Below are 27,460 nucleotides of genomic sequence, written 5' to 3'. Positions count from 1 at the left end.
GTGTGAATATAAAGGATGCGTCAAAGTTTACCATCAATTAAAAGGGGAAACTGACTTTGCATATGAAAATTCAACATAGCTTTATTGACATCGGTCACTTACTTGTTTTGCTTTTGTTGTTTTTGTTTGGTATTTAACATTAAAGAGATATTACTTGAGTATGGTCTCTGGTTATACCTACTTCCGTTCAGATTTATCAGCATTTTACAATCTGAGAGTTGTCCCTTCTTAAGCTCTCTTCTAAAACATTTCAAAGCAAACGTTACAGTAGGTAAGACACTTCGCTTTGTATACACGGATGTTTCGAGTGATGCTTGTGTCAGCATAATGTTTTACGGGCTGTTATTTCTTTGCATAGAAAAAAACCGGTATCAAATTGCAGGTACCTTTCTTAAGGTAGTACTCTACATCGTCATAATGGCTGACTTCCTTTAAAAACATGGATGAAAAAATCGATATCAGCAATATTTGTCTTCTCCTTTTCCATTTAAATACCTAGCCGAGTAGCTCAGTAGGTTTGAATACCGACTGCTGAACTGAAGGTCGCAGGTTCGAGTCCAGCAGGGATTTTGTATTTTTTTCCAGATTACCTTCTACTAAAACTGTATTTTTTGACAAAATAAAGTAAATTTGAAAATTTTCAACTTCAAAATATTGTTGTACACATCCTCCACTTTTCATCTACATCAAATTTCTCTGGTGTAGCATACCTCCTTAATAGCAGTTTAGAGAGAAAACGTTTGCTTTGTTTTACAGCAATGTTTTATAATTTTCCAGAAGGAAGTAGGTTTTGTAGGGTATCTACTCTCACAATCATCTTAAAGAATCTGATTTAGGGAAACAGTAATTCTGGAAGAACTCTGCCACGTTTGGTTAATTTTCATTCAGTGGTTCTAATGTGGAATTTAGTTAGCGGACAAAAGAGGCCAAATGGTGACAACAACTAATTTGATATTATTGGTCAGATGAGGAGTATTCCGAATGTCCATTTTTGTTAGTTTAGTAATTATTCTACCACGCTCAAAATTAACTAGTATTTTTATTACACATTAGATTCTGACATGTAATCAAAGTTTAGTCCAAGTCTCTGCGGCTGCAACAGCTTAGAGTCGTTTATTCTGTAACCATCATGTTGCCTGATGGGTTGTTCTCTGGCATGTCGATTTGGTGCATTCGGTAAATACATTTTTTTGAAGGCGATCTCTGTCTAAATGGTCCCTGTGAAGTAGAGAAAACGTTATCATAATCACAAGACCATATCATGATAGCTTCCATGCTTATAAATTCCTCCTAAAGAGTAAATTGACACAAGATCGACACCTACATGTATATAGTGTATCATCCCCACCCCCACCCCAGGTAATCTGACTATGGTCTATGGCCCCTTAACCATTTTACTAGGAAATCAATAGATTTCTATATCTTAATATGAACTAATTCCTTATAGACTTTAACATTTGGTGTTCTGAATTTGAAGTAAAGTACTAGACCAGAAAATGCAAAGTAACAACATATTCTGTGCAACATCATGTAGCGATTGGTGGACCGTTCTTGGCACACTGATTTTGGCTGCGGATAACTCCATTTGACTGATCGGGATATGGGGCTCACGGCGGGTGTAGACGATTGACGGGGGATGCTTACTCCTCCTAGGCACCTAATCCCACCTCTGGTGTGTCCAGGGGTCCGTGTTTGCCCAACTCTCTATTTTGTATTGCTTATAGGAGTTATGAGATTGGTCACTGTTCGTTATCTTCACCTTTCATCAAGAAAGCATAAGCCTTACCTAAGTATTTGACAATTAAACGTCATGCATAAGTATTCGACATTTACATAATCCGTTAATTTTCTACATAGTCATAAATAAGTTGCTTATACACACCTTAGAATAATACACTCTATCTTCTTCAATTCTCTGCACCTACTATACATACAGTTGACATACTATCTAGGTCTAGCCTTGATTGCTACGTCTTTGGTTCCGGATAAGCAGCATCTTTATTTAGTTTTGGTGAATATGTTCCTGAATAAATATACATATACGAGTACAACGCATGTACATTGAAGAAAAATATCTAAAGCTTATACATTTTTTTGCATGGGAAAGGGTAGAGGTGAATTCGCAAATCGAAAACGGTATCAATATTTTTTTCCCTAACACGACTAATATTTTTCAAATACCTTCGTTACAAATAAAAAAAAAAAAATAATTTCAATAAATCCTAAGTCATGCATTAATGGTTATTGCAGATCCAGAATCGTACATACTAATCTAAATTACGTCATGTAATACAAACTCATTCAGGTGTGAAATACTACTGTATCTATCAGCGGGGTGTGTATTAACCAAATTTTCCTCTAAATCTTAACTAATCCATTAAATCATAACTTATCCCCTAAAGCATTACCTGACCCGTTTGGATCCTCTCGGAAAATCATCTCGTGTCGTCTTGCCGCTTTAGATATGGGTAATTGTGGTTATTTCGTGTACTTTAATCATTTCTACAGCTGACTACATTCCCCGATTTTCGTCAACAATGGTTAAATTATCATAAACAAGAAAAACTCAGATCAACCTACCTGTCGAAACGGCGTGTTGTTCTCTTTTAACTCATAACCGGAAACACTCCAAACGAATTTTCTTGCATAACCGATACATTATGATTTAGGACATGGGTAGCCGTGTTAGTTGTGTATAAATTTTTATGTTAAAGTATCATTATGAACCAATTTCTTACTTTCCAATTCTAAGTTAACAAATTTATTGTCTCTTTAAAAGTGCCATTTAGAAGACAACAACAAAATGAAACAATACAGTCGAGAACTCGATACTTTTCTTTAATCAATAAAAGCAGTTAGTGTATAAATACAAGTAAATTTAACAATTTCTTAAAAATACAGTTTCAACAATTAAGTGACTTGACATCAAAAATGCATAAAATACATATATAGATGAATAATGAGCAAACAAAAAAACCATAAAAACTGTAGAGCACTGACATCAAGAGATGAGATGGGGTTCAAGTTCAGAACTTCATATACAATATCACAGCACAGTACATTAATATACATACATACATGAATAATAACCAAACAAAAATAGCATACAAAACAACAGAAAAACTGTTGAGCACTGATATTAAGAGATGAGATGGGGTTCAAGTTCAGAACATCTTGTACAATATCACAGCACAGTACATCCAAGGTCTACTTTGAAGACCAATATGTTCATGTTCACAAGCAATCATAAAACTGCCACATAGTACAGATCTACAATGTACATATTTGATGTCATTTGAGCACTAGGTATACAAGTAATGGATTTGATAAAATATGTACAGTGAAACAGTTCTGGTTTATATGAGGTGCCTCTTTGACAGCTAATATTGTTTTCTCTGAATCTAAGCTTTGAGTGAATATTTTTTGTCATCTGTCGTTATGATAATATAATTTTTTGGGTATTTATTTGCACAATAGAGGTCAAAAGACATTCATTAAAAGCTTACACTGTATCTACAATTGCTTAATAGAATGTTCGAATATTTTGAAATTTAAGTTTCCTCTACTCAGTGCACATACATATATGAAATGTAAAATTAACAGAACAGTAACTGAAGGCCAAGCCTCCTTTATACAGGTTTTGACCAGTTTTTTTTTTACATAACAAGCTCTGTATCGCAACTCTGTGCAGTGTTACTTTTTAAATGGAGTAGTAAAGATGTCTAAAGTCTAGAATTTATACTACTGAAGAGTGCTTGATATTTTCAAAACTGCAGCTGCACCTGAGAAGATCTGTGGACTCTATTTAAATTTTGGTCCCCTCTTTGCCTAAACTGTACACCGTAACCTTGTTTTAAGAAGTCAAATGGTTTGAGTACTGCTTTCATCACGATATGTACGTTGTGGCTAACTGAAGACTTCTGGAGATTTTAAAAATTGATCCAATCTATTTCTATATATTCCCAAATTCAATAAACTACATTAAATATATATAGAAAGGAGGCATTGTTCTCTAGTCAAAGATGATTTTATACGAGTTTGCCAATGTCTCTCAAAATGAAGTTGTTAAAAAAGTTAACAGATAGGTAACAAGCACTTTCATTAGGAAAGCTCCAGCACTTCACTCGGGTAAGCCAAGAAGATCACATATTCTTAAGGGCAACAAAATCTTTAAGATATGGTGGAATTGGCAAAGACTGAACTTTCAATAACAAAGTATTTCCAAGGCATCGTCGCACTCTGATACGACACAATGATTGCAAAGAAAGTGGGTTTTTGTGAAAGTTTTCCAGCCATCCTGATATTTCTTTGTGGTTCACATGTTGAGGGTGAAGTCTGGGTACAATAAGAACACCAGGAATGGTTTGGATACCAGACAGAAATAGCATCTTCATCAGGTGACCATTGTTGCTGTAATAAAATGCATACTTGATTTCAAAATCAGACAAATATGTTTTTTTTTTTTTTTTTTTTACTTTACTGTAGTTTGTTTTGTGTGTGTGTGTGTGTGTATTTTCTGATTGCCAGAAAACAAATAAAGTAATCAATAAGGTCCAATTCTTTCTCAATAGTAGAAAGAGTAGCTTTTGATGAAACTATAGAATTAAACAGAAGTGCAAGTGTTAATGTAAAATAGTGATGGGCAATTGGACCAAAAACCATAATCGATTATCGGCAATAATCGGTTACATGTAATCGATTAATAATCGATTATAATCGGAATTGGCATTTAAGTGTTTTCCTAACAGAATCATTAAATGTATGGAAACAACATTTGAATTCTTCTTTGTTTCATTTGTTCACAGGTAAATAAATCAGAAGTTCAATATATCAAGTAATGGAATTTATCTATAATCTCAATGTATCAAAGATATCAGAGATAGACTCCTTTATTTGACTGTTGAATGTCGTTCGTGTTGCCGTCCTTCATCTCTCCCGCCAATTTGTTTGCTTATTTTTGATCGGGTTTGACATACAGAAAATAAAATTTGAACAAAGTTGAAGTGATTTCCGGATTTTGTTTGGTCAACGATGTCGGCGACTTTTATATTGTAATCGATTAGTAGCATCGTAGGTCTCTCAACGACCGACAATCGATCATCGGCGACAATCGTTTCATCACTAATGTAAAAACATTAAATTCTATTTTTCATAGCACATCAACAGCATGTTCTGAGACAACATATATAACCATGGGTTTGTGGCACTCACCAAAACATATCTGTAACCCCGGGATAGTGAGGGAGGGGTAACTTAGGGCATCCTCTCAGTAAAACTTCAGCTGTTTGCACATGACCTCTGTCAAAAACTTTGGCAATACTGTTTAAGCTGAAATAATGGCAATAATCTGCTGTATTGGTGATTGTACATTCTCAGGACATCTTCAATCTAATCAAGTAATGGTCAAAATGTGAATGAAAATGACTGCATGTACAATTAGTTCACATATTTATTGCCATGTGGAAACGGGAATTAGTTACATGTACCACAGTGTAAAATCTATAAAATGGGATGTGAATACATGTCTCTTATGAATGTGTAATCATAGTGTGGAATTCAAATTACATCAACTGAAAACTTATTTAGATAAAAATTAGCAATGGTTTCATACATTAATTTACATTTGTTATTTGCGACCATTAATGCTGATGTAACAATTACAAACTGAGTTTCAACGCCATCCCCTTAGCAGAGCCAGTAAAACAGATGCTTATGGCCATCAAATCAGCAGGGTCTCAAATAACAAATGAGAAGATTGTTATTCCCATTCTAATGCAAGTTATGTATTTGCTTGTTATTATATACTTTCAATTTCATCTCTTCTTTTTTCTTTAAAAGTTTGCGGGCATATATCACATGATATATGCCCGGAAACATTCCGGCCCGCAAACATTACGTCACAATCAAATTTCTACGCCGTTAATTTTCAAATTGTTCGTGTTTTTCATCTTTTACTCAGTTAAACTGATAAAGTTATTGTTAAAGATAAAATTATTGTTAGTTTCTAAATGAAATTGAAAGTATATAATAAAAAGGTTATAGACTTTGTATGGGAAATATGACGACCTCGTTTTTTGTCGCGGACGGACCTCGCAAGCTCGGTCCGTCTACGCGCCAAAAAACTCGGTCGTCATATTTTCCCATACAAAGTCTATAACCTATAAATATTTGATTCTTATTTGGTTGAGTCCAAAATATTTACACTTGAGCACTATGTTTTTTCGTCATTATATTATGATGTCATAATAGATTTTAAGCTTTGCTCAGAGACTTAAGTGGAGTAGCCGAGCACAAAATGAAAAGCATACTCCAAAAATCAAGCATTAAGGTCCATTTGGCATATATATCCCTGGGATGGGTGCCTATGTGGCTAAGCCCCCAGAAGGTCCTGAATTTTGACAGTTTAAACATTTGTAAATCATAAGGAAATACAGTAATCACTTCTTAGTTACAGTTTTAATCCAAATTTTACTTCTTGCTAAACATGTTGCTCAAAACTAAAATTTTAATAAGAAAAACCATTTTGTGTCTTGAGACTCGGAGGGGTATAATTTTCTGACATTTAACAAACTTTACATAGTTACATATCAAATCATTTACATATATACTGTATTAGGTATAGTAATAGTTTAGAATCTTTAATTATCTTTTTTTAAATTCCAGTTCATTGATGATGTGCATGCTTGAGCATACACAAAAGCACTGAATACACAATTACATGTTAGAGCATAGGAAAGCATGATTAATCCATGTAATGTCAATCTGATTATTGTTTGCTGTTCATTTTATAGGATTGTATAGTCATAGTGGATTAGTATCATTTATCAAATAGATTACATGTACATATGATCTGCTTTAAATATATGTTCAAAGTCAATGAATTCAAATACAAGTAGTAACAAATAACTTGTCATTGAAAAGCTAAATTACAAAAGGCCCAATAATTAATTTCACTTTGACCAATTTCAGTCATTTTCACAATCTTGTCTGTAATGGTCAGATTTAACTTGACCACATTTCTACAAAATATTTCTAAAGTACTCCATTATTTCTCATCTATAAATTTCCTCTTGAAAGACTGTAGACCAACTTCAGTGCCCTTTACGGAATGCCAAGTTTGCTCGATCAGAGTTTGATTAAAATCAACCTAGTGGAATTGAATAGACCAAAATTGAGTAAAGAATATTTCAGTTTTAAAGCAGTTATCTCCCCAGGTGGTGACATTCCCAAAAATATTACCGCATACTGAAATACAGCCATCACACTTAATAATTATCAGTATATTTATTGAATAAATTGTATAATTAAACTCGAATTATATATCAGTCCATTATATCAAAAGAAATAGTATTATATTTTCTGAATATACTACATTTATGATTCCAAATAGTAAAGCGCCAAAAGCTACTTTATATCTCATATAAATGCAAAATACTTTTTTATATATGTCCTTTCTTAAATAGATGACCTCTGTAATTCAAATGATAATAACTAATCACTAATTGGATTCTGCAACTTCAAGATAAAATTTGCATAAAAATATATATATTTATGATAAATAAAAAATATATATATTTATGATAAATAAAAAATATAAACACTTATTTTTTAATCAGAAAAATCAACACAGCATTGAATTCTAATAGGATTGAACACTAATAAATAGACTAAAGACTTTAAGTTTCATGATACAACAATTCATTTACTAGTCTTGTATACATGTATAAGTGCAATGTAATACATAGAGGCACTTGCCATCAGGATACCGCACTACTGTGATGTGGATTTAGTTGTGCATGATCATAAAAATTTTAACTGCCGATAACCGTTTGATACATCTTTTGTGTTTTACAAGTACATTTACCTCCAAACCACCCTGCTTTATCTAAAAAATCGCATTCTTGATCAGCAGAAACTACAGAAGCTATTTCTCCCTTTAGGCCCCTTGTGTAACCTTCCTAGCAGCAATTTATTCCAATAAATAGCTCAGTTGGAAGCCAATATTTCATTGAACATTGACAGAAGTGCAGTATGTGACAAAGGTAACACCTGTGTACTTTGTGTCCAAGTGTTTGGAGTTCTGGGATGTCAACTCTGTGAGATGTAGCAATATTTGGGGGGTCCTGTGAATGTAAAACTTGGGAGTGAAATAACAAAATAATAAAAGCTACATGTCTTTAGTTTTCTCAGCAGTTTGAATTTCCTCAGTCATGCACACCTAGACTTATTGCCTCCATCACAGAGTGCAGTATCCTGATCTCATGTCCCTATGGTAATACAGAGCATGGATTTATCTTTAAAGAAAATTCCTACTCTTGGGTTATACCTTTTGTTTGCAAATGGTTGAGATAAAATATCGGCACCCAAATTCATCAAATACTCCACTACTTCACATTTGTTGTTTTCTATGGCCAGCTGGAAGGCGGTTTTACCACTTGAGGTCTTCAATATTGGATTAGCTCTGCCTGTAGAATAATTTTCATTGTCATACCTTAATTAATATTGTACAATAAATTTTCCAAATTTTCAACTTATTTCATATATAACAGTTTGCTGGCATGAAGTCATGAAAAAAAAAAATAATTTGTTTCCTAGAAATGTATTCTTTTGGTATTATGCTAGTTCACCTACCAATAAATAAATTCATAACTGGCAAAGACATGTAACTCACAGAGAAGTAGGTTCAACCATGAATGGCATAGAATTTATAGAGTGTTATGTCACATTAACATTTTTTTTCTATTATTATAAAGACAAGAACAAGTTACTCCTACATACTTCAGATTCTTTCTACTGACATACTTCAGATTTTAAAATTATCTACTGACATACTTCAGATTTTACCTACTGAGTCATGTTTTATTGATTATAAATTCCATCAATGCTCAGAATTGGTCAAAATCCCTAAAAGATTGGCTGGCATATGGCATACTGTATACAATTTCAATTAGGGAGTAATGATACTGATTATGATATCACAATAAAAGAGAGTAGCGATTTAATATAATTTGTTTTTGTTAGAAACAATGTCTCCCCAGCTCCCCAAACTGAAAGTGCTCCAAATTACACACACACCCCCCCTTAATGTACTGCACAGCGAGGAGAAAGCATGGGCAGAAACATAGACATTTTGAACTGCACTTTGTGCATTGAGGGTAGAAAAGATTCAATATTGAAGTGACCAATGTCATTGTTGTATATGATACGAAAATAACAAGAGGTACTGTGAGCAATGCTCACTAAGAATACCCCCCGCTTACCCCAATCTCCCAAAGGGTGTTGGTAATAGGTATAAACTACCTCTTTTCTGAGTGTAAAAAACAAATGGCATGACAAACCGAACCATATTGCTACTTCGATGTCCAGTGTGCATGACCTTTGACCTTTTGACCCCAAAATCGATAGGGAACATCTTCATCCCATAGGTAGTCCATATGTATGATATGGTGACTGTAGGTGGAAAGGATAACGCTTTAGAGCCCGGAAACCATATTGCTACTTCGATGTCCAGTGTGCTTGACCTTTGACCTTTTGACCCCAAAATCGATAGGGAACATCTTCATCCCATGGGTAGTCCATATATATGATATGGTGACGGTAGGTGGAAAGGATAATGCTTTAGAGCCCGGAAACCATTGCGTCTACAGACGGACGGACGGACAGACGGACAACCCGATTCCAGTATACCCCCCCACAACTTGTTGCGGGGGGTATAATGACTGTTATGTTGAAGTACCAGTAGGAAAGTGAACATACCCTTGTACATGAAAAAAAGCTATAAAATACTCCTCTTTTTGATCCATTAAAGATTGTAGGAAAATATTAGATCCTAAGGTCAGAACAATTGTGAATATCATTAAATGATAATGAAGTATTGTACAAAATTTCAAGGTTATCCAATAAGTCATATTGGAGGAGAAGTGTTCACAAGCTATTTTACACTCTCCACCCTTCTTAGATTCACTATAACTTTAAGGATAACGGTTGGATCCTCCTGTCCCGACAATATGCACATCTGCAAATGGCAATGAAGCATTTTACAAAGTTTCAAGTCTATTGGACAAGCTATATAGGGGGTTCATAGCTATTTTACCTCCCCCATCCCTCTTAGATCCACTAAACTTTTTAGGAAAATAATTGGATCCCTTTGTCCCGGTAATACGCACATGTACAAATGATAATGAAGCATTGCACAAAGTTTCAAGTCTATGATTAGTCATACAGGGAGAAGCATTCACAAGCTTTTGTGACAGACAGACGGACAGAAAGTACCAAAAAAAATGTCTCCCACTGAAAAAGGGGACACATAACTATGACAACGTAATGGAGGACAAGCTGTCAAAATGAATCCTATAATGATTTATGATTCCATTATTCATAATCAACAATTTTGGAAAATTTACAGAGGTGAAACAAACACACTATTTGTAAACTTACCACTTACACGGAACTTTAGAATACATCGATTTTACATTAACTCCTTGGATCCATTACCTCCAAATTTTACAATGTTTTTAACTTTATGTCATGAAAATTAAAGTAAAATTTAAATGATAGTAAAATGGAAGGTTTCCTTTCAATTCCTTATGTAAAATTTTTAATTTCCTTAGTTCGTTTAACAAGTTTGAAGTCATGTAGTATCTTTGAAAGTAGGGAAATTGAAAAAAATGTTTCATAGAATCCACACATGATATTCTGATAATTGTCTATACTTGAGGGGATTTCTATCATACTAGTAAATTAAGCTACATGTACATAAAATATGGAGTACCAGTCATAAGAAGTCTGACAGCCTCCAGATTTCCACGCTGACAGGCAATGTGTAAGGCACTGACACCATTGATATCGGTTTTGTTAACATTGCACTGCTGCTCAATCAAGTATTCCACAATACCTATATGATCTGAAAATAAATGAAGGGACAACTTTTACAACTTCTAAAGATTTAATATTTCTACCATCATAATGCATATTATTTCACTTAAATTCCATACCTTTTTGCACAGCCTCTGCTAGGGGAGTTACACCATATTTGTTTGCAAAGTCTTTGTTGCAACCTGCTTCACAAAGAATCTACAGATATGTAAAGAAACAAAACTTACACATTAAAATAAGGAACTGTCTGGTGTTAATTTTCATCCATACAAGAACAATGAAAAAAAAATTACATGTGTAATATGTTGTCTTTATAAAACTCTGACATCAAGATGATCCAAGTGTTGGACTCCATCCTATAATCTTGAAATTCCACACAAACTAAATTTGTATGCAATACTCTAATTTATAAGTGCATGTACTATCAAATATATATATATAAATATATATACAAAGATTCTTGCCTGTATTATTGCCAGCAATCCTAGTCTTGCAGCTAAAAAAATTGGTGCATGGTCCTGGCTGCCCAAATTAACATCACAGCCAGCATCTATAAGCATGCACACTATGTCACAATTTCCACTCTTTATGGCAGTATACAGGGGTGAAATATTCACATTGTCAGCAATCTGAACATCAGCTCCACGGCTTATGAGATAATCTACAATGTCTGTGTTTCCATGTTCTATTGCTACATGTAGAGGAGTCTGGTGAACATACTGTGTAGTTTGATTTATACAGGCTCCTTCATCTAACAGTATTTCACATATCTTTAGGTGATTGGCTCTAGCTGCACAGGTTAATGGTGTTTCTCCATTGCCATTGTGGACATCAAGAATTGTGTTAGTGTAAATGGAATTTCCTATCTTAATCTTCCTTGTTTTTTCATTCTGTTCCTGTAAAACAATGTATAGAAATTATTGCCGACCTCTTAGCTCTCTGTAAAATTAAAAAATTAAATGTTTATTTGGTATATACATCCATACAAACATACATACATAAATACCAAGGATAACCCATGAAGGCTCGAAAGCTTATTTCCAATGGGGTCCTTTGATGCACAGATGTTTGTGCTAGGGGGTCATTTATGTGGAAGGAAACCCTGTACATGCAAGAACACGTATATACTATTTCCTTATTCACCAAGGACCAAATTGGAGCCTGGATATCATTAATTAAACATGCATGGTTATTACAACAAATACAACTGACACTATGACTTGAAATATGCATCAGATAAGAGAATATCATGTCTGATTTTTCTAGAAATTGATATGAAAAGAGATTTCAACTAGAGCAAAGCTCGTTGCAAAGCAACGAGAGGTCTTCCGTAGGAGCTGTGTGATATAAAAACCTTAAACTTTGAATAAAGGTGTACTATAAATTTTTATCATAAGGTGTTTAATAAATTTATACTACTCAAGTACATGCGTGTATAATCTCATTCCATGAATCAGTTTTTTGAGGCGCGCGTGTATGTGGGATTAAATTCTTTCAGCATTTAACTTTTCAGTCCCAATAATGAAGAAAAAAATTACTATTTGAATTTATGAAATTTATGGCTCAATTCATACAATAAAGGTTTATTGCTGTTACCAATATTTTATCATACAACAAAATTATGATAGCATAATATTCAGACTGAAGAGAATAATTCATCGAGTTTGAATTATTTATACATACAAATCAAATAAATTGCTCTCAAATCTTGAATATTTTATTAAACTTTAATATCTATCTGCGTAAATACATGTAGGTATATTATGTACACAGTGCACACATAAGTCGCGTATGAATTTCACGCTAGGGGCACGTGCCGAAATTACATAATTTGGACCAGGAGTTCTGAATTAATGTTTAATCAAAGTCATATCATTTGAAATGAGACTGGTCGGCCATAGGTTTCTGAATATTCTATACGCATGTTTAGATTTGGTTTAATCATGATTATAACCTATTGATTTCAAAACATGTTCAGAAATAATTCGTTATGTTTGTAAAATGTATCCATTTTCTTTTTCACAACGAAGAATTTGAGTAAAGCTTGTGTGTTCAGTTAAAGTAGTGTGAAATCACAGATCGCTAGTACAGCAGCGATGAATCTCCGATATTAAACACACATTCAATTAAGACATGATTGAGAAACGAACTGTATATTAAATTGCAGATTTTAAAATTGATGCCTGACTCAATGCTCTAGAGTTTTGAATTTAAAACAAATCAAACGTAAGACCAGGGACGTATACGCAAGTATTTACATCCCCGGAAAGACTGAATTATTTGAAAAATCCAATATGATAAAAAACGAAACATTCTGTGTTATATTTAGGACGACAATGTTTACTTTGCGTACATGCCCTGGTTCATATGCGATGGTTCCTCGAGGCGGTTACGTAATTGTAAACAAAAACAAATCCCACGGTGTAAGATGCGTGTAGTTAATGACTGAGTTATTCTATGCTTGAAGGTTTGTTTCTTCAATTAAATATATTGTTGTTTTAATAACAAACGTAGAAGAGATAACCTTTTCCTCTTTTTGTCTTTGGAACGATTGTTTATATTAAAGCTACTAAATAATAAAAAAAGAAAGTTGTCGACAGATGATTTTTAAAGGAACCATAGATCACGTTAAAACCTTATTTTAAAAGAATATTAGCATTTCATGAAGTCAAATTTATCAATTAAAGCAAGTTTATTTAAGTTATACACATATTTTCCCCCCTTCACCTACCTAATGATACAGTTACCTGTTTGCGGGTCAAGCTTTTTACTCATATATAACACAATACTCGAGCAAAATATTATGTTTCTGAGATCAATAAGATGTTAAAGAACAACTTTTCCAGCGAAAGTCATGTCGAAATATTTACCGTTTTTTAGTTATAAAGCGAAAACTTTGAAGATCCCCAGATCCCTAATTAAAGGAGCCAGCCCCTTTTTAGGGATATCAAAAGAAAGCTCTTAACATTTTGCACAACTTTTGTTCTACATGTCTTAACAAAATATTTTTAGTTTAAAAGATACAAAGGAAAATATGTGTAATTTTTTGCTCCTTTAGGCGTCCTAATTTTTAAACCCTGTCAATCACCATTTCGAACGTTGTAATCAAAAAATCAAAAACGATGTGCACAACTACAATGCAAGCTTATACAGTCTCGGAACCTTTGTCTGGAAACCAAAGCCCCTAAAATTTCAATCAAAGGGGAATAACTAGTGAACAGAAGGGAATTTCTGAAATGTAGTACATGATTTTAAAATTGTTTTGTAAAGGTTATAAACCCTGAAAATTTGAGCAAAATCCATGCAGAAATGAGCGAGATATGAAGCTTCAAAGTTAGCGTCTAGGAAAAAGAAAAAAAAAAAGAATAATAAGAATAATCTTAACCAGCACAATCAGTAGAAGGTCTTCCGTTGTTACTGAAGACCTTAATAATCAGGCCTATTAAAATAGCCAGACTACATCATATGTGATACATATAATATGGCAAAAAAATCAGTCATGTTTCGTGATCTCAGACTGCTGTAACTCAGTTACATATACAATATTGTGTCTACTAGTGATGAAACTATTGTAGCCGACAATCGATTGTTTTTGGCTCTTTGATTCCGATTATCGATTATATTTTTCCTAATCGATTGTCGACTGTACACTAATTAATATCTAATCCGAGATTCATCTGACTGTTTATCCTGCTTTTATATTGAGACATGTGCGGGGGAGAGTCGGAGTGGATTCCACATTGAAAAGTGGGAATTCAGTAGGGCTGCAACGGGTACCCAAAATAACAGAAAACTGCGGGTCGTGTTGTTCGGGTCAGGTTTGGTTCCATTTTTCCGTATTTCGGTTCGGGTTTGGTTTTTGAAATAGAATCATTCTTAGAAATCCGTTTAAACGAAATGCCGTCAAAATCCTCAAAGGTGGCTGTATTTTGATAAATTGTTAAATGATGGCATTGTGGACAAAACTGTAAATATTAAATGACAGTATATGTAAGATATGACAGACGCATTGAAAATATGCCACAGGATCAACATCGTCAATGACAAAACATTGAAAGCATGGATGGAAACGAGTAAAAGTGACAATGCTGCTTCTAGTACCATGGATGTCGAGTCTAAACCTAAGTCCACGTCCCCGAGTAATTATTGTGACAAAATACAATAAAGGTTTTTGATTTTAAGTGTATATATCAGATTTTTTAAACAGTTATATAAAGACCCAAACCGAAATACCCGAACCCAAAGTAAAAAATTTAGAACTGAACCAACCCGAAAATTTTTTGGAACCATGACAGTCCTTAGAATTCAGTGACACCAGCTAGTGTGTATGCTGCACATATCCATAAAACTAAATAGAAATAACCCAAAATAATAAACATTTATTAACAACATGTAAATACCGATTATATCGATCATTGATCGATACAGTTCTTCTAATTATGACCGATTATCGATTATGAAATTTTTCCGATTTTTCAACACTAGTGTCTACTATAATAGCTGAATCATGAAGTGAATGAAACTGTGTCGAAGGAAAACAGATATGTACTCAAATAGTAATCTCAGCCGAGATTACTCAAATATAGTTCATTCATACTCACACTCTGTTTAATGTATTCAATTAAAATTGCCACCATTTCCTCTTTCCCTCTCTCACAAGCATAGGTCAGTGGAGTCCATCCATCTACTACATACTCAGTTTCCCCAGTTTCAGATAGGAGACATCTCAGCTTCTGTGTGTTGTTCTTCTCAATCACCTGGAAAATTTTCTCCATAGCTCTCTCCCGATTATTTTACATTGTAGCCGAGATGTATCTATAAATCTGAAGGTAGTCCTTACTGTAATGAAAACAATAGGCCTATAGAACTTGTCTTGTCTGTCGGTATGTATGTAATATTCTTAGTACTATGAGTCTATGACAGCGGATTACGAAATGTAAACAAAGTCCTAGCAGACTAAATTTTGTTGGCAGTGCAAATAGAAGCAATAAAATAAACATTTCAATTTGATATGTGTAAAAAAAATTTTTTTATCTACCTTTGATGTCCTTGAGATTTAAATACTCGTGCAATCAACATCATCAGGGTCAGGTCAACGCACACAAATGACATCACAACAAAATGATTCATCCGTCTGCCACATTTTTAGCACTACAGCGCTTGCGCATTTCCCTTATCATCCGGGAAATTTTTCGATCCAAGATGGCGCCGGTTGGCGAAAAAGAAGACAGGATGGGTCCGACAGTTGCAGATGACGATGAAAACGAGAGCCAAACTCTGTGGTAATTAAAGTAGATTTACTTCTTTTAAAATGAATATTAGAATTGGCTTTAAAAAATGCAGATAGATGCTCGATAACGTATGTCTTTATAAATTGCATCCCATCATTAGCTCATCATAATTTATCTCGATAAAAGTACTGACATTTTCATAGATATTAATATGTGATTTGTTTACATTTGCTTACTATGGCGACAGATAATTGTATTGTAAAGAAATAATTAAGATACGAACTTGCAGGCAAATAATCCCATGTCAAGTAGTCTTGCAACTCGAGTTTCCTCAGCTTTGAATTATCAGTTGCAAGACCAAACATTGGTCTTTGTTGTATTTTTAAGTGTGATTTAGATAAACGATATAAGTCATATATCTGCGTGTTATTTGGGTTACCCATGTAACTCAATGGGATACAAATGTAATGCATTGTCATCATAAATTAACATATTTTCATTTTTGGTCAAGGAATTATCAGGTTCAGCATAATCTCTATATTCAGTTATATAGCTTTATTAAGCTATATTACTTTATATAGCCATTTGAAATAGCTTGATAAAGCTAGTGTAGATTTAATCAGATTGAATTTCTGAAGTGTAATGGCATAGCCAAAAAGTTGTATAATTATTTTTCAACAGGATGGGAACACTTCCTGTACATTGAGATATTCTCATGAAAACACAATTATCCCTCTTTAGTGAGAGTAAGTATATCCCGTACAACCAAGAAAAACACCTGTGTAGTACATCTCTTCATGTTTCACGTGAAAAGAAGAAAAAGTGCTAAAATGTCTGATACTTCTGCAAATATATAAATCAAAACAAAAATACTTGCGATGTACATTGAATTTCAGCCTCCTTCCTTCTTACACAGCAACATTGATATGAAATTTCTTGGCTGTGTTGTCAATCTTATAGAGATAATCCGCATCCTGTTGAGTGCATGTCGCACTTATTCAGCATTGCACGGAATTTGCCATTATTTTCACTCAAAACACCTGTTTAAGGTGATGTTTACTTTCTCGCTAAAGAGGGATAATCGCGTTTTAGCGAGAAGTTCTCGCTATAGAGGAAGTATTCCCAACCTGTTGATCATGTTAACTTTATACATTGAACTAACCACAATACTGTTCTAATTAGGCCAAAAAAATAATAAGTTCGTTTCCAGTTACCCGACCGACTCTGAATTTTTTGGTTAATTCCAGTCGTTAATTAACGTACACATAGTTTCTCAAATTGAAAAAAAAATAGCAAGTTTGTGCTCGATATTCAAGTTATCAGAAATTTTCAAAATGGCGTCATGTGTGCTTTCTACAAACTTGTAGATCTACACATATACATGCAATAATGTATTAAATAGGGTAAAATCAGTTGTTAAAATGTCATGCTTTGGTTTATTTTAGTATTTTACCCAATTTCCAACACTTGATGCTGCATGTCAGTACTCACAAATGTATGTATCACGTATAAGTTTCTTCCCCAGTGATACAAGGCAAATATTTACTGAATAAAAAAGGCAAAAAAGTATACATGTATATATATATTTGCCTACCCCAACCCTATTTTATTTTCAAGATATAATTGGAAACTCACCCTTTTTTTTTTTTTTTTTGCTTTAGACATGTTAGAGTTGATAACACTACTACTTAGTTTTAAGAATTTTTATGAATTGAGAATTTTTTTTATGTTGTTAACTGTCCACTACCTTGTGTGTGTTGAAGCATACAGATAAGTTAGCTGCAGAATTGTAGCTCTCTGAGAAAATATTTGGACAGATCAGAGAGCTACAGAACCACCCCTTATAAAAACCTTCGATTTATGGTGCACAAAAAGCTGCGCATGGTTGAGGCCTGCTATCGTTGTATTCTTGTGTTTCTGTCTCATATATTTAATATCAAGACATTCCAAACATATTTTCCTACTTTACTTATTTGATTTGGTGGATTTAAAGGTGGGTGGGGGGATCAAACACCTCTGTTGCATGTTTTGTGAACTAGAAAGGTCTTATTGCAAATTTATCAATATCAGTTTTGCATTTGTAAATAAAATATTATTTTGGCATCTTTTGGAATTTTATATTTGAGTCTCACAATGGTTGGTATCTAATTTTAACATTTAAACAGTAGGTCAGGCTACTGCAAGCCTTTGATATTTTTAGGCAAGTTTAGTAATAGCCCAACTGACCCTTAGTTTGAGCATTCTTACAAGTCCTGTCTTGCCTCGATGGTGGATCTCAATGTAACAGTGATGATGTGCATCTGATGGGAGTTGAACCCAGAACTTCTATCATATACATTATCAAGTAGTTAGTGGAAATTGGGAATTTTTAAAAACTTTTCTCAATTCGCAGGGCAACCATCTTGGGAGAAGTTCAGTCAAGTTCAGCAACCAATTTGCCATCAACAAAATCAGTATTAGTGCTAGGTAAGAAAGAACTCATTGATGGTCATGTGTTTATCCTTTCATAAACAGTTTACAGATTTTCTTTACTTTTTTGTAATAATGATTATCATGATTTTTTGCTTAGTGTAGATTTGTTTTGATGGTGATTAGTTCATCTGATTCATATTTCAGGCGACAATGAAAGCGGTAAGACTACTCTTGTGGCGCGGCTGCAGGGGGTAGAGGAACCCAGAAAGGGGTCAGGCCTGGAGTACTACTACATAGATGTCAAAGATGACTACAGGGATGGTATGTCATGAGAGTCACTGAGAAGTTATTCAAAATATGTACTGGTATGTAAGGTAAAAATGGAAGTAAAGTCTTGTTTTTACATAGCCTAGGATGCTGTACTGTATGGTTTTGTTGAATAATAAAAATCATCAACAATTCAAACTTGTCTATTTACTATGTATTGAAAATATGCTCATTTTGAGTTGTTCAGATTCTCTGTAAGAAACCAAAGATTGAATGAGGAAATATAATGATGTACCATGACACTTATATCAGCTCTAATCTTGAAATGAGAGGGAAAAAATGACCAGTAACAATGTAGAAGCATTAAAGCCACATTTGAATGTGATTATCAGAAGAGGAAAACATTTATTTTCATAGACCAAACACATGCAGGAGTTTGGGTTTTGGATGGGGACCCCAGTCACACTGGCCTTTTGAAATTTGCCATCACAGAGGAAAACTTTGAAAATATTCTAGTCTTGCTTGTGGCATCCATGGCCCAGCCCTGGTCCATCATGGAGTCACTCAACAAATGGGCATCATATCTCCAAGAGCACATAGACAGACTGAAATTAAAACCAGAAGACCGTAGGGAGTACGAAGAAAGCTGTAAGTGACTCGTATACTTACATCCAGAAGAAATGAATATGATATAGATTGTTTGATAGTAAATTGTTTCCTTTTGTTTTTTGTTTACCTATTTGTTTTACGTTCCTTTGAAGAAAAAAAATTCACTCATATTGAGACATCACCAGCTTTAGTTGGAAGTGTCACTAAATTTGACTCGTGCATTGTGCTTAGAAATATATTATTAGCCTGTGGTAGAAAAAGTTAATTTTGACCCCTGTTATTGGAGTGGAAAATGACAGTGCTGAAATATTATGAAATTTGTTACACATCTGAATTTTAGTTGTATATAATAAGGGCTGTTCCAGAAATGATCAAATGGGGGGGGGGGGGGGGTCGGGCGGCAAATTATATTTTTTTGTGTGGGGGGTCGTATTTTTTCAGATTTTATTTGGTCCGTGGTTGGACTGTTAAAAAAATGTTTATTATGGGTAGTGGGGTAGTTTCTATTGTTTTATTTTGTGCCACGTGGGTGTTGAGTTTTCAGAATATTTTTATTGTCGCTCTTGTCGTGTTGGTTACAAAACGTCGGAGGGAAAATTGAAAACGTGCTTTCGAAATCGGAAATCGGAAGTAACATAGAACTATTCGAGTTGTCACTCTTTGCAGCGCATAACTTTAAATTACGGCACTCTTCAAATTAGAGGCGCGTTTAGTAGGGTCCCTTTGGATGTGATGGCGGCGAACTCTGTTCTGTAGATTATTACAGTTTACAGTGCATCGATTTTGGGAATATTTTGAAACCAATAGGTATTCCGTTTTCTAATAAGAATAGGCAAACCTTAGGTGATTTATACGAGGGTATGGATGCGTTATATTTATCAGTCAGTGTGATGGTGATATAGAGGCCTCCGGGCGCGGGCTCCATTAGAAGACGAATGATTCGTGGAAAAACATATCCATACCCATTTCATGATAATAGCGTCGTTTGGACTCCCAGTCTTTCCAACATTCCCGCCATAGATGCCTTTGATTGTTGATGTGACATCGTTTCTTCAGAACTATTGTGATACAATGTCGCACAGGCATTACCGCATCATTGACTACAATGTTTGTCCCGAAAACCGTGAGATTTGTACCGTTTTCATTTTTAAAAATATTTTTGTGGTGGGTCTGGTTATTTTTTTTTTTTTAATTAGATGGGTCATTGTAAAATGAGTTTATCAATTTGATGGGTCATGGGGTAATTTTTTATTATTTTTTATGGGTGCTTGGTATATACAAAAGGTGCCTCCTGACCCCCCCATGTATTTATTTCTGGAATAGCCCTAACAATGATCATTTTAATTGTGTATATAACTGACAGCAATAATTTCAAAAGTTCATGGCAATTTGAATTTGAACCACTGATCATCATATATGGTAAATAACTTTATACATCAACTGTAAGTGTTGTGACGTTCATTTGATGAATTTCAGTGGTGAGATTTTTCCAAGAGTACACCGAACCAGATGAGAACAGCTCTGGAAGTCAGGTGCCCTCTCACAGGAGAGATGTTAATCCTCTCCATCCCACAGCAAGCCACACAGAGGAAGACAAAGTCTTACGACCTCTAGGAGAAGACACACTATCACAGAATCTAGGAATACCTATAGTCGTAGTTATTACAAAGGTGAGCATGTGGAAAGGTCTGATGGGGGAAGGGGGGGGGGGGTATAAAAGAATTAAGGAACTTAGGAATGCCATTTCATTCAGTGATTTCGACAGGTTTGTTTTGTATTTAGTCTTATGTGACAGTTTCTTGCAACTGAATTAATTAAACTACAAATTGTATTTCAAACTCAAGGAGTGTAATTAAGTTTCTCTTTATTTCAGAGTGATGCAATCTCAAGTTTAGAAAAACAGCATGACTTTAAAGAAGAACACTTCGATTTCATACAGCAACACATTAGGAAATTTTGTTTGCACTGTATCCTTAATACACCTTGGAGAATTAATTTTCTTTCTTTTTTTCACAAAAAAGTATTAATTGAAATTCAGTGTATAAAGTCCATGATTATATATCAAAGATTATTTGACAGTACACTAGTGACAAAGCATTTGCTGTGTTTATAGAAAAAAATTTAATGTGAAGTAATATTTCATCATTGTTAGAACATTTTACATGTAGCATTGTTATTGAGTAACATTGTCTGAAATCCATGTCATGAAGATTCTTTAACTCAAACAAAGATGGTGCATCTTTAGTTTATTCTTCTGTCAAAGAAGAGAAGAACTGTGATTTATTATACAAATATCTAGTGCACAGGATATATGGCTTCCCATTTTCGTCGCCAGCTTATGTCGTCGAAAAAGACTGTGTTTTTGTGTAAGTTAGACCCGTACATTGAAACCCCAACTATTCAATTTTTCAATTGTTTTATTCACTCAAAACGAGGCCTTTAGGTTATAAAAAAAAAAATCCGAGCACATTTTCATAATCAAACTCAAACTCTGTGCTTTAAATTGTACTCATACTCAAAAGTGAAAGTCATAAAACTTTTATAAAATCATTCTCACATCCAAATAGAGTACATGCTCAAGATTTTTCGAGATGTTTTGAAGTTTGTTCAGAGTTGTACTCAAAACAAACATGGCTGAGTTTGAGTATGAGTACAGTAAAAGTTTTATAACCTCCAGGCCAGTTCACTGGTACATGAGGTACAATCAAATATATAAATATGTAAACTAAGGTTACAGGCTATCTTTAAAGGGACTGATTCACCATTTTCCTCCTAATTTTGTTTTTCACTTTAAATGATCAGAATTTACAGTCTAATATATTTAGAAGGTTTCACAAAAAAATTAAGGTTATTCATCATGACAGAAGCTCATTATATATATCTATCATTTGTTTTGAAAACAAAGATTGAGGTGTGTTATTGTTTATGGGGTTTTCAAAATAAATGGATATTGACCCAAGTTTATTATATATATCACATCTCAAGTATACTTTAGGTAAAATGTGTCATTTAAAAGTTAAATTTTGTGTTTGACAAAATGAAGATAACATTTCACTGGTTTGTTTGTTTACATAAAAAGAATTGAGTCTTTGTTTACATAACAAAGAATCAAAGCTAAAATATTGCTCTTATCCTTGCATTCAGACGGTCCAAATTTTGGTTGTCAACATTAAATGAGCTATATTTTTAATTTTCAACATCCAAATTGAAAAACATTTCGTTTGAAAAACGTGAACCAGTCCTTGTAAGGGCCACAAAATATACAAATATGTATTGAAAAATGAATAAACATGTAGTTTAGGTATAAGTACATTAATAGTTCAGGAAGAGCAGGCAGCACTAAAGAAAATTCTTAACAAACTTTGCCAATGATTATAAAAATAACACATTGTATGTATTCATTAACTCGTTAAATTTCATGATGTTGGGTTTTTTACAAAACCTTTTGTTCAAATATATTTTTCTTGTCGTTTGAAAAAATGTACGTTCCATGACAATGAAATTCATCACCAATACTGTTGCAATCATACATGTACATTGCATATGTCCTTAAACTTCTTTCAATATTATTATACCCCCCGCAACAAGTTGTGGGGGGTATACTGGAATCGGGTTGTCCGTCTGTCTGTCCGTCCGTCTGTAGACGCAATGGTTTCCAAGCTCTAAAGCATTATCCTTTCCACCTACCGTCACCATATCATATATATGGACTACCCATGGGATGAAGATGTTCCCTATCAATTTTGGGGTCAACAGGTCAAAGGTCAAGCACACTGGACATCAAACTAGCAATATGGTTTCCGGGCTCTAAAGCGTTATCCTTTCCACCTACAGTCACCATATCATACATATGGACTACCCATGGGATGAAGATGTTCCCTATCGATTTTGGGGTTAAAAGGTCAAAGGTCATGCACACTGGACATTAAAGTAGCATATGGTTTCCGGGCTCTAAAGCGTTATCCTTTCCACCTACAGTCACCATATCAAACATATGGACTACCCATGGGATGAAGATGTTCCCTATCGATTTTGAGGTCAAAAGGTCAAAGGTCAAGTGCACTGGACATTAAAGTAGCAATATGGTTTCCGGGCTCTAAAGCGTTATCCTTTCCACCTACAGTCACCATATCATACATATGGACTACCCATGGGATGAAGATGTTCCCTATCGATTTTGGGGTCCAAAGGTCATGCGCACTGGACATCGAAGTAGCAATATGGTTCAGTTTGTCATGCCATTTGTTTTTTACACTCAGAAAAGAGGTAGTTTATACCTATTACCAACACCCTTTGGGAGATTGGGGTAAGCGGGGGGTATTCTTAGTGAGCATTGCTCACAGTACCTCTTGTTCCATCTATACCAATTCTACAGGAAGATGATTACAAGTTAGCAATTTAATTAATGTGATTCTTAAATCTCCAGGCAATTCAACAGAATAAGCTTTGACAATATACATGTACATGTTTTTAAATTGTGACAATAATGATAATGGATACTTTTGATAGTACTGATATAACACACTATATATGCATTGAGTAATCAGAGTTATGTGTAAACAAATACCAATTAGTCTGCATTTCATTTCTTTTCAGTCCTGCTGGTTGGGATAATGATAAGAAAATTAGTATATTGTATGAAAATTTAAATACCATGAAATCAGACGACTGCTATGAGGATGTCATCACTAAACCAATCACCAGGAAGGTAGGGCTCTTTTGATGAATTACTGTATATAGCCTTGTTTACTCTGCAGTTTAATTTTATCTTTTCCATTTTAGATCAAAACTAAGAAATTGAAACTACAGTGAATATAGTTTTAATAACAGTAACATTTACATGCATATATAGAATAGTCATAGAAATTGTTGGGAAAATGGATTTCGAATTGAAATTGAAAACAACGATTGGTATGAATTAAAAGCTGTACACAGTATATCTAGTACAATGCTTGATTCATTTTCCAACATTGATTGTAATGTCTTGACAGGCTGTCAGGATAGTTGTATGTGTGAAGTGAAAATTTCACAAGCTTATGTTACTTTCCTTAATCATATACCAATTTTTGACAAAGTGGAGGACATGATCATGTCAAGACACAAATGATGGTCACAATACTAATTGTAAGGTGAATTGGTGTTTTGTTTCAGCCAATACAAAGAGATGCTGAGGTGGTCGCTGAAGATGAACAAGTTTTCCTGATGAAACAACAGAGCTTTCTGAATAAACAGCCTGCACCTGGACCAGCAGGGGTAACTAGCACTCTTGTATTTCTGGAAAAATTAAATATGATCTCAACAAATAAGATGAAATGAAGGATACTTTCAAATGTGAAGGACGGGTATTAATAGACTGTGTACTCTTTGTCGTGCATTTAAGCTGTATTTCACCAAAGGCAATGATGCCCATTATTCTTTACTTCTTGGTTTCACATGGAATATCAAGGACAGAAATGGTCATTTGACCTTCACAGAAATAAACAATAATATTCATTGTGTCATGAATTTGGGTAAGTAAAAATGAATTGTGTGGGTGGGCCAGAGTCTGAGATTTGTGAACCTTGATGACCCTGTTACAATTGTTTTGTGGTTTTTAGGAGACTCCAGCAAGACCACCAGGTAGTGCCCCTCCCAGGACCACGCCCCCTCGAACCCATACAACAAACAACACTGTCACACCTGTTACCAGTTCTCCAAAGAAGGTAATATACCTCTGTACTTCAGTGAGCATAGTGCACAGCTGATGTCTGTGTAGGTATAAGAGTATGCATACAAGTTTTTGTTCAGTAATTGGCTCAGATTGAGTTTTTCTGTTGTTTAATGGAATGAGGTTTAAGGAGTGTTTTGATCATGCTCGTATACTAATGTGTAATGCATGTATTTTGATATTTATTATTCATTTTACTGTGTAAATTTGAGGCAAAATTGTTGCCAGGCACAAGATCTTAAATGAGGTTAGTTAGAGAAGTTGATGGTGATGTGGTTGAGATACCCAGAGGAAATGTCACAACTTATAGGTCTATAGGAAAGCATGCTTTAAGGTCGATCGATCCTCATGTGACTTATCAATAATAATGGTTAAAAGTGCAAAAACTGTGTTAATTTCCATTCAATATAGTTAAATTTAAACAATAACCATAGAAAATGTGTATGTTGCCACATTTTTAAAGATGTCAAAAACAGAAGTATATGTTAACATCAGAAAATCACACATTTTCGTTGTACAGAATAATTAAAATAGATAAAATCTTATTGAAATGACAAATTTTAAATGTCAACAGTTTAAGAAATCTGTTAATTCATAAATATGTATAAATTAATGGTGGATATTAGGGAAATCATGCATAATAGGCATGCAGTAGAAGAAATACCAGCATAGGAGTTATTGCCCTTGACAACATTTTTTTAATTATAAAATGATTATCTATAGAAAATATACACTTTTTCAATATCAATAGTTTACCAAATTATTTTTTTATGTAGTAAATAAAATTCCTCTGAAGATATATTTCTTTCATGCACAAAGTTTAATTTGATAAAGATTTTTGCAAAAAGCTATGACATCACACGAGGATCGATTAACCTTAATTCCCATGAATGACAATACAATTGTGGTGTGTGTATCTCTTCATGCTACTTAATGGATTGTAAATTCTGTTTGATGATAAATTAGCATTGTAACAGATTCTGTCCAACAGGATTTTAAGAATGATAGTACCATGATTGATTGTTGATTTTCTTAATGTGTTTTTGTTTGTGTTTGTAGAGATTGGTAAGTTGTCTATAAGTTTGACATGTAAACATAAATGCACTCAGTTAACAGCTTATTTTCAGCATACATGTATATGCTGTATATTTAGTCTTTCATTACAGACACGTAAATGATATGCCGTGTCTGGAAGTTTTCAGATCTTTACATGTGTATGGAATGCTGCTTTGACATGAGATTAAAATTCTTAAATAGCATAATGTTGAGCTTTGCAATATGCTGAGTTTTACTGTGTGGCCCCTTTACGTTGAACTTTGATTTACATTGTGTAGATGTCATGTTGTCCTCTACCTGGTGAATTTTAACAGTGACTTGAATGTCAGCAGCATATTTGCTTAGCTCACTAGATTTTGTATTTCAAATTTATATCAATTTTTCTATATATTTTTTTTTCTTAGTATATATGTCTGTAACTGATTGCATTGTTCAACATTTACCAGTTCAACATTTACCTTGTTTTAAAAAAAACATGTGAACTTCAAATATATTCCTGTTCTCTTATCTGTTGCATGTGAAACATTTTAAGCTTAAATTTGTACTAAATTTTTACTTTTTCAGTTGATTTTATATTTCAAATTGAATATTCTCGAATAAGGCATACAATTGTATTTCATTGGGATTGACAGGACTATATGGAGTTTGCTGACCTAAAAATATGTCTCATGATTCTTTGTAATCTATCCCTTACTGAACATGTGCCACATTGTTTAATTTACTAGAGATCATCTACATTTTAATACTTAATCCCAATCTCCACTTGTCCTTTAATAAAAAACAAATCCAGCACAATTACAACCTTACTACACTTAAAAAGAATGAATCAAATGTCTCTTATCTTGAATACATTGATTCACTGTAGTAAATATGTGCTAGATCTGTAGAAATGATATACAAATAATGCACATGTACTACATTAAAGAAATTATCAGACCCGGAAAATAGACATTTTACAGAAAATGTGTACATGGAGAAAAACACTATTCAGTGTATAAGTTTAAATGGAGACTGAAGTGCATTTACATGTATATTAATTATAGGCAATATATTCAACAGTTTTATGCATGAATGTACTGGTGAAAGAAACTGTGTCACAATCAGGGTGATGTAGAATGCTCCTATGTAGATTGTACTGGGGAAGTGTTGTTAGAGGGCCTGGTACTAAGTGACAACACTAACAGGGGTTGATATGAAACTAACAGGGGAAAATATTGACACAGTTACAGAACCAAGGGGGAAAGGGGTATATCAAAGGAGCAAGGAAAGTTATCTCTGACATATTTCGATTCAAAACAACTAG

The 27,460-nt window shown here is 34.0% G+C and overlaps 2 protein-coding genes and 1 long non-coding RNA gene across 7 annotated transcripts in view; 1 reads left to right on the top strand and 2 right to left on the bottom strand.

Moving 5' to 3' along the window:
* Nucleotides 1-1,025: 1,025 nt before the first annotated feature.
* On the bottom strand, nt 1,026-2,679 carry LOC125667373 (uncharacterized). The gene is made up of 3 exons (XR_008799771.1): nt 2,581-2,679; nt 1,883-2,023; nt 1,026-1,218 (listed from the first exon to the last, which is right to left on the bottom strand). It is a non-coding gene; the product is annotated as an uncharacterized LOC125667373 (long non-coding RNA).
* Nucleotides 2,680-2,824: 145 nt separating this feature from the next.
* Nucleotides 2,825-16,050, bottom strand: LOC125666631 (ankyrin repeat and SOCS box protein 14-like). The gene is made up of 8 exons (XM_048899829.2): nt 15,914-16,050; nt 15,477-15,714; nt 11,340-11,771; nt 10,995-11,073; nt 10,772-10,903; nt 8,327-8,465; nt 5,212-5,328; nt 2,825-4,410 (listed from the first exon to the last, which is right to left on the bottom strand). Exons 2-8 carry the CDS (start codon nt 15,648-15,650, stop codon nt 4,143-4,145), a joined length of 1,341 nt encoding a protein of 446 aa, XP_048755786.2. The 5' UTR covers nt 15,651-15,714; nt 15,914-16,050; the 3' UTR covers nt 2,825-4,142.
* LOC125665940 (cytoplasmic dynein 1 light intermediate chain 2-like) overlaps nt 16,044-27,460 on the top strand; it is a 19,775-nt gene continuing 8,358 nt past the window's right edge. For all 5 annotated transcript variants that reach the window (XR_007366425.2, XM_048898988.2, XM_048898971.2 and 2 more), the window contains exons 1-10: nt 16,044-16,157; nt 18,499-18,572; nt 18,723-18,839; nt 19,203-19,433; nt 20,871-21,064; nt 21,268-21,361; nt 21,625-21,760; nt 23,991-24,102; nt 24,546-24,647; nt 24,992-25,096. Coding sequence is in view for 4 of the 5 variants with exons in the window: in XM_048898988.2 (XP_048754945.1) it covers nt 16,078-16,157; nt 18,499-18,572; nt 18,723-18,839; nt 19,203-19,433; nt 20,871-21,064; nt 21,268-21,361; nt 21,625-21,760; nt 23,991-24,102; nt 24,546-24,647; nt 24,992-25,096 (1,245 nt within the window). In the remaining variant the exon portion in view is untranslated. The remainder of the gene's footprint in view (nt 16,158-18,498; nt 18,573-18,722; nt 18,840-19,202; nt 19,434-20,870; nt 21,065-21,267; nt 21,362-21,624; nt 21,761-23,990; nt 24,103-24,545; nt 24,648-24,991; nt 25,097-27,460) is intronic.

Source organism: Ostrea edulis, chromosome 1 (assembly GCF_947568905.1).
Source record: "Ostrea edulis chromosome 1, xbOstEdul1.1, whole genome shotgun sequence".
Taxonomy (NCBI): Eukaryota; Metazoa; Mollusca; class Bivalvia; order Ostreida; family Ostreidae; genus Ostrea; species Ostrea edulis.
Note: the sequence above shows the minus strand (reverse complement) of the source record. Positions and strands in the feature narration are given on the sequence as shown.

Coding starts and splice junctions, on each gene's coding strand:
- LOC125666631 (XM_048899829.2), bottom strand. CDS start 15,650: ATGGAGAAAATTTTCCAGGTGATTGAGAAGAACAACACACAGAAGCTG. Junction 11,074..11,339: donor GATTGCTGGCAATAATACAG/GCAAGAATCTTT, acceptor ACATATCTGTAG/ATTCTTTGTGAAGCAGGTTG. Junction 10,904..10,994: donor AGCAGAGGCTGTGCAAAAAG/GTATGGAATTTA, acceptor ATTTATTTTCAG/ATCATATAGGTATTGTGGAA.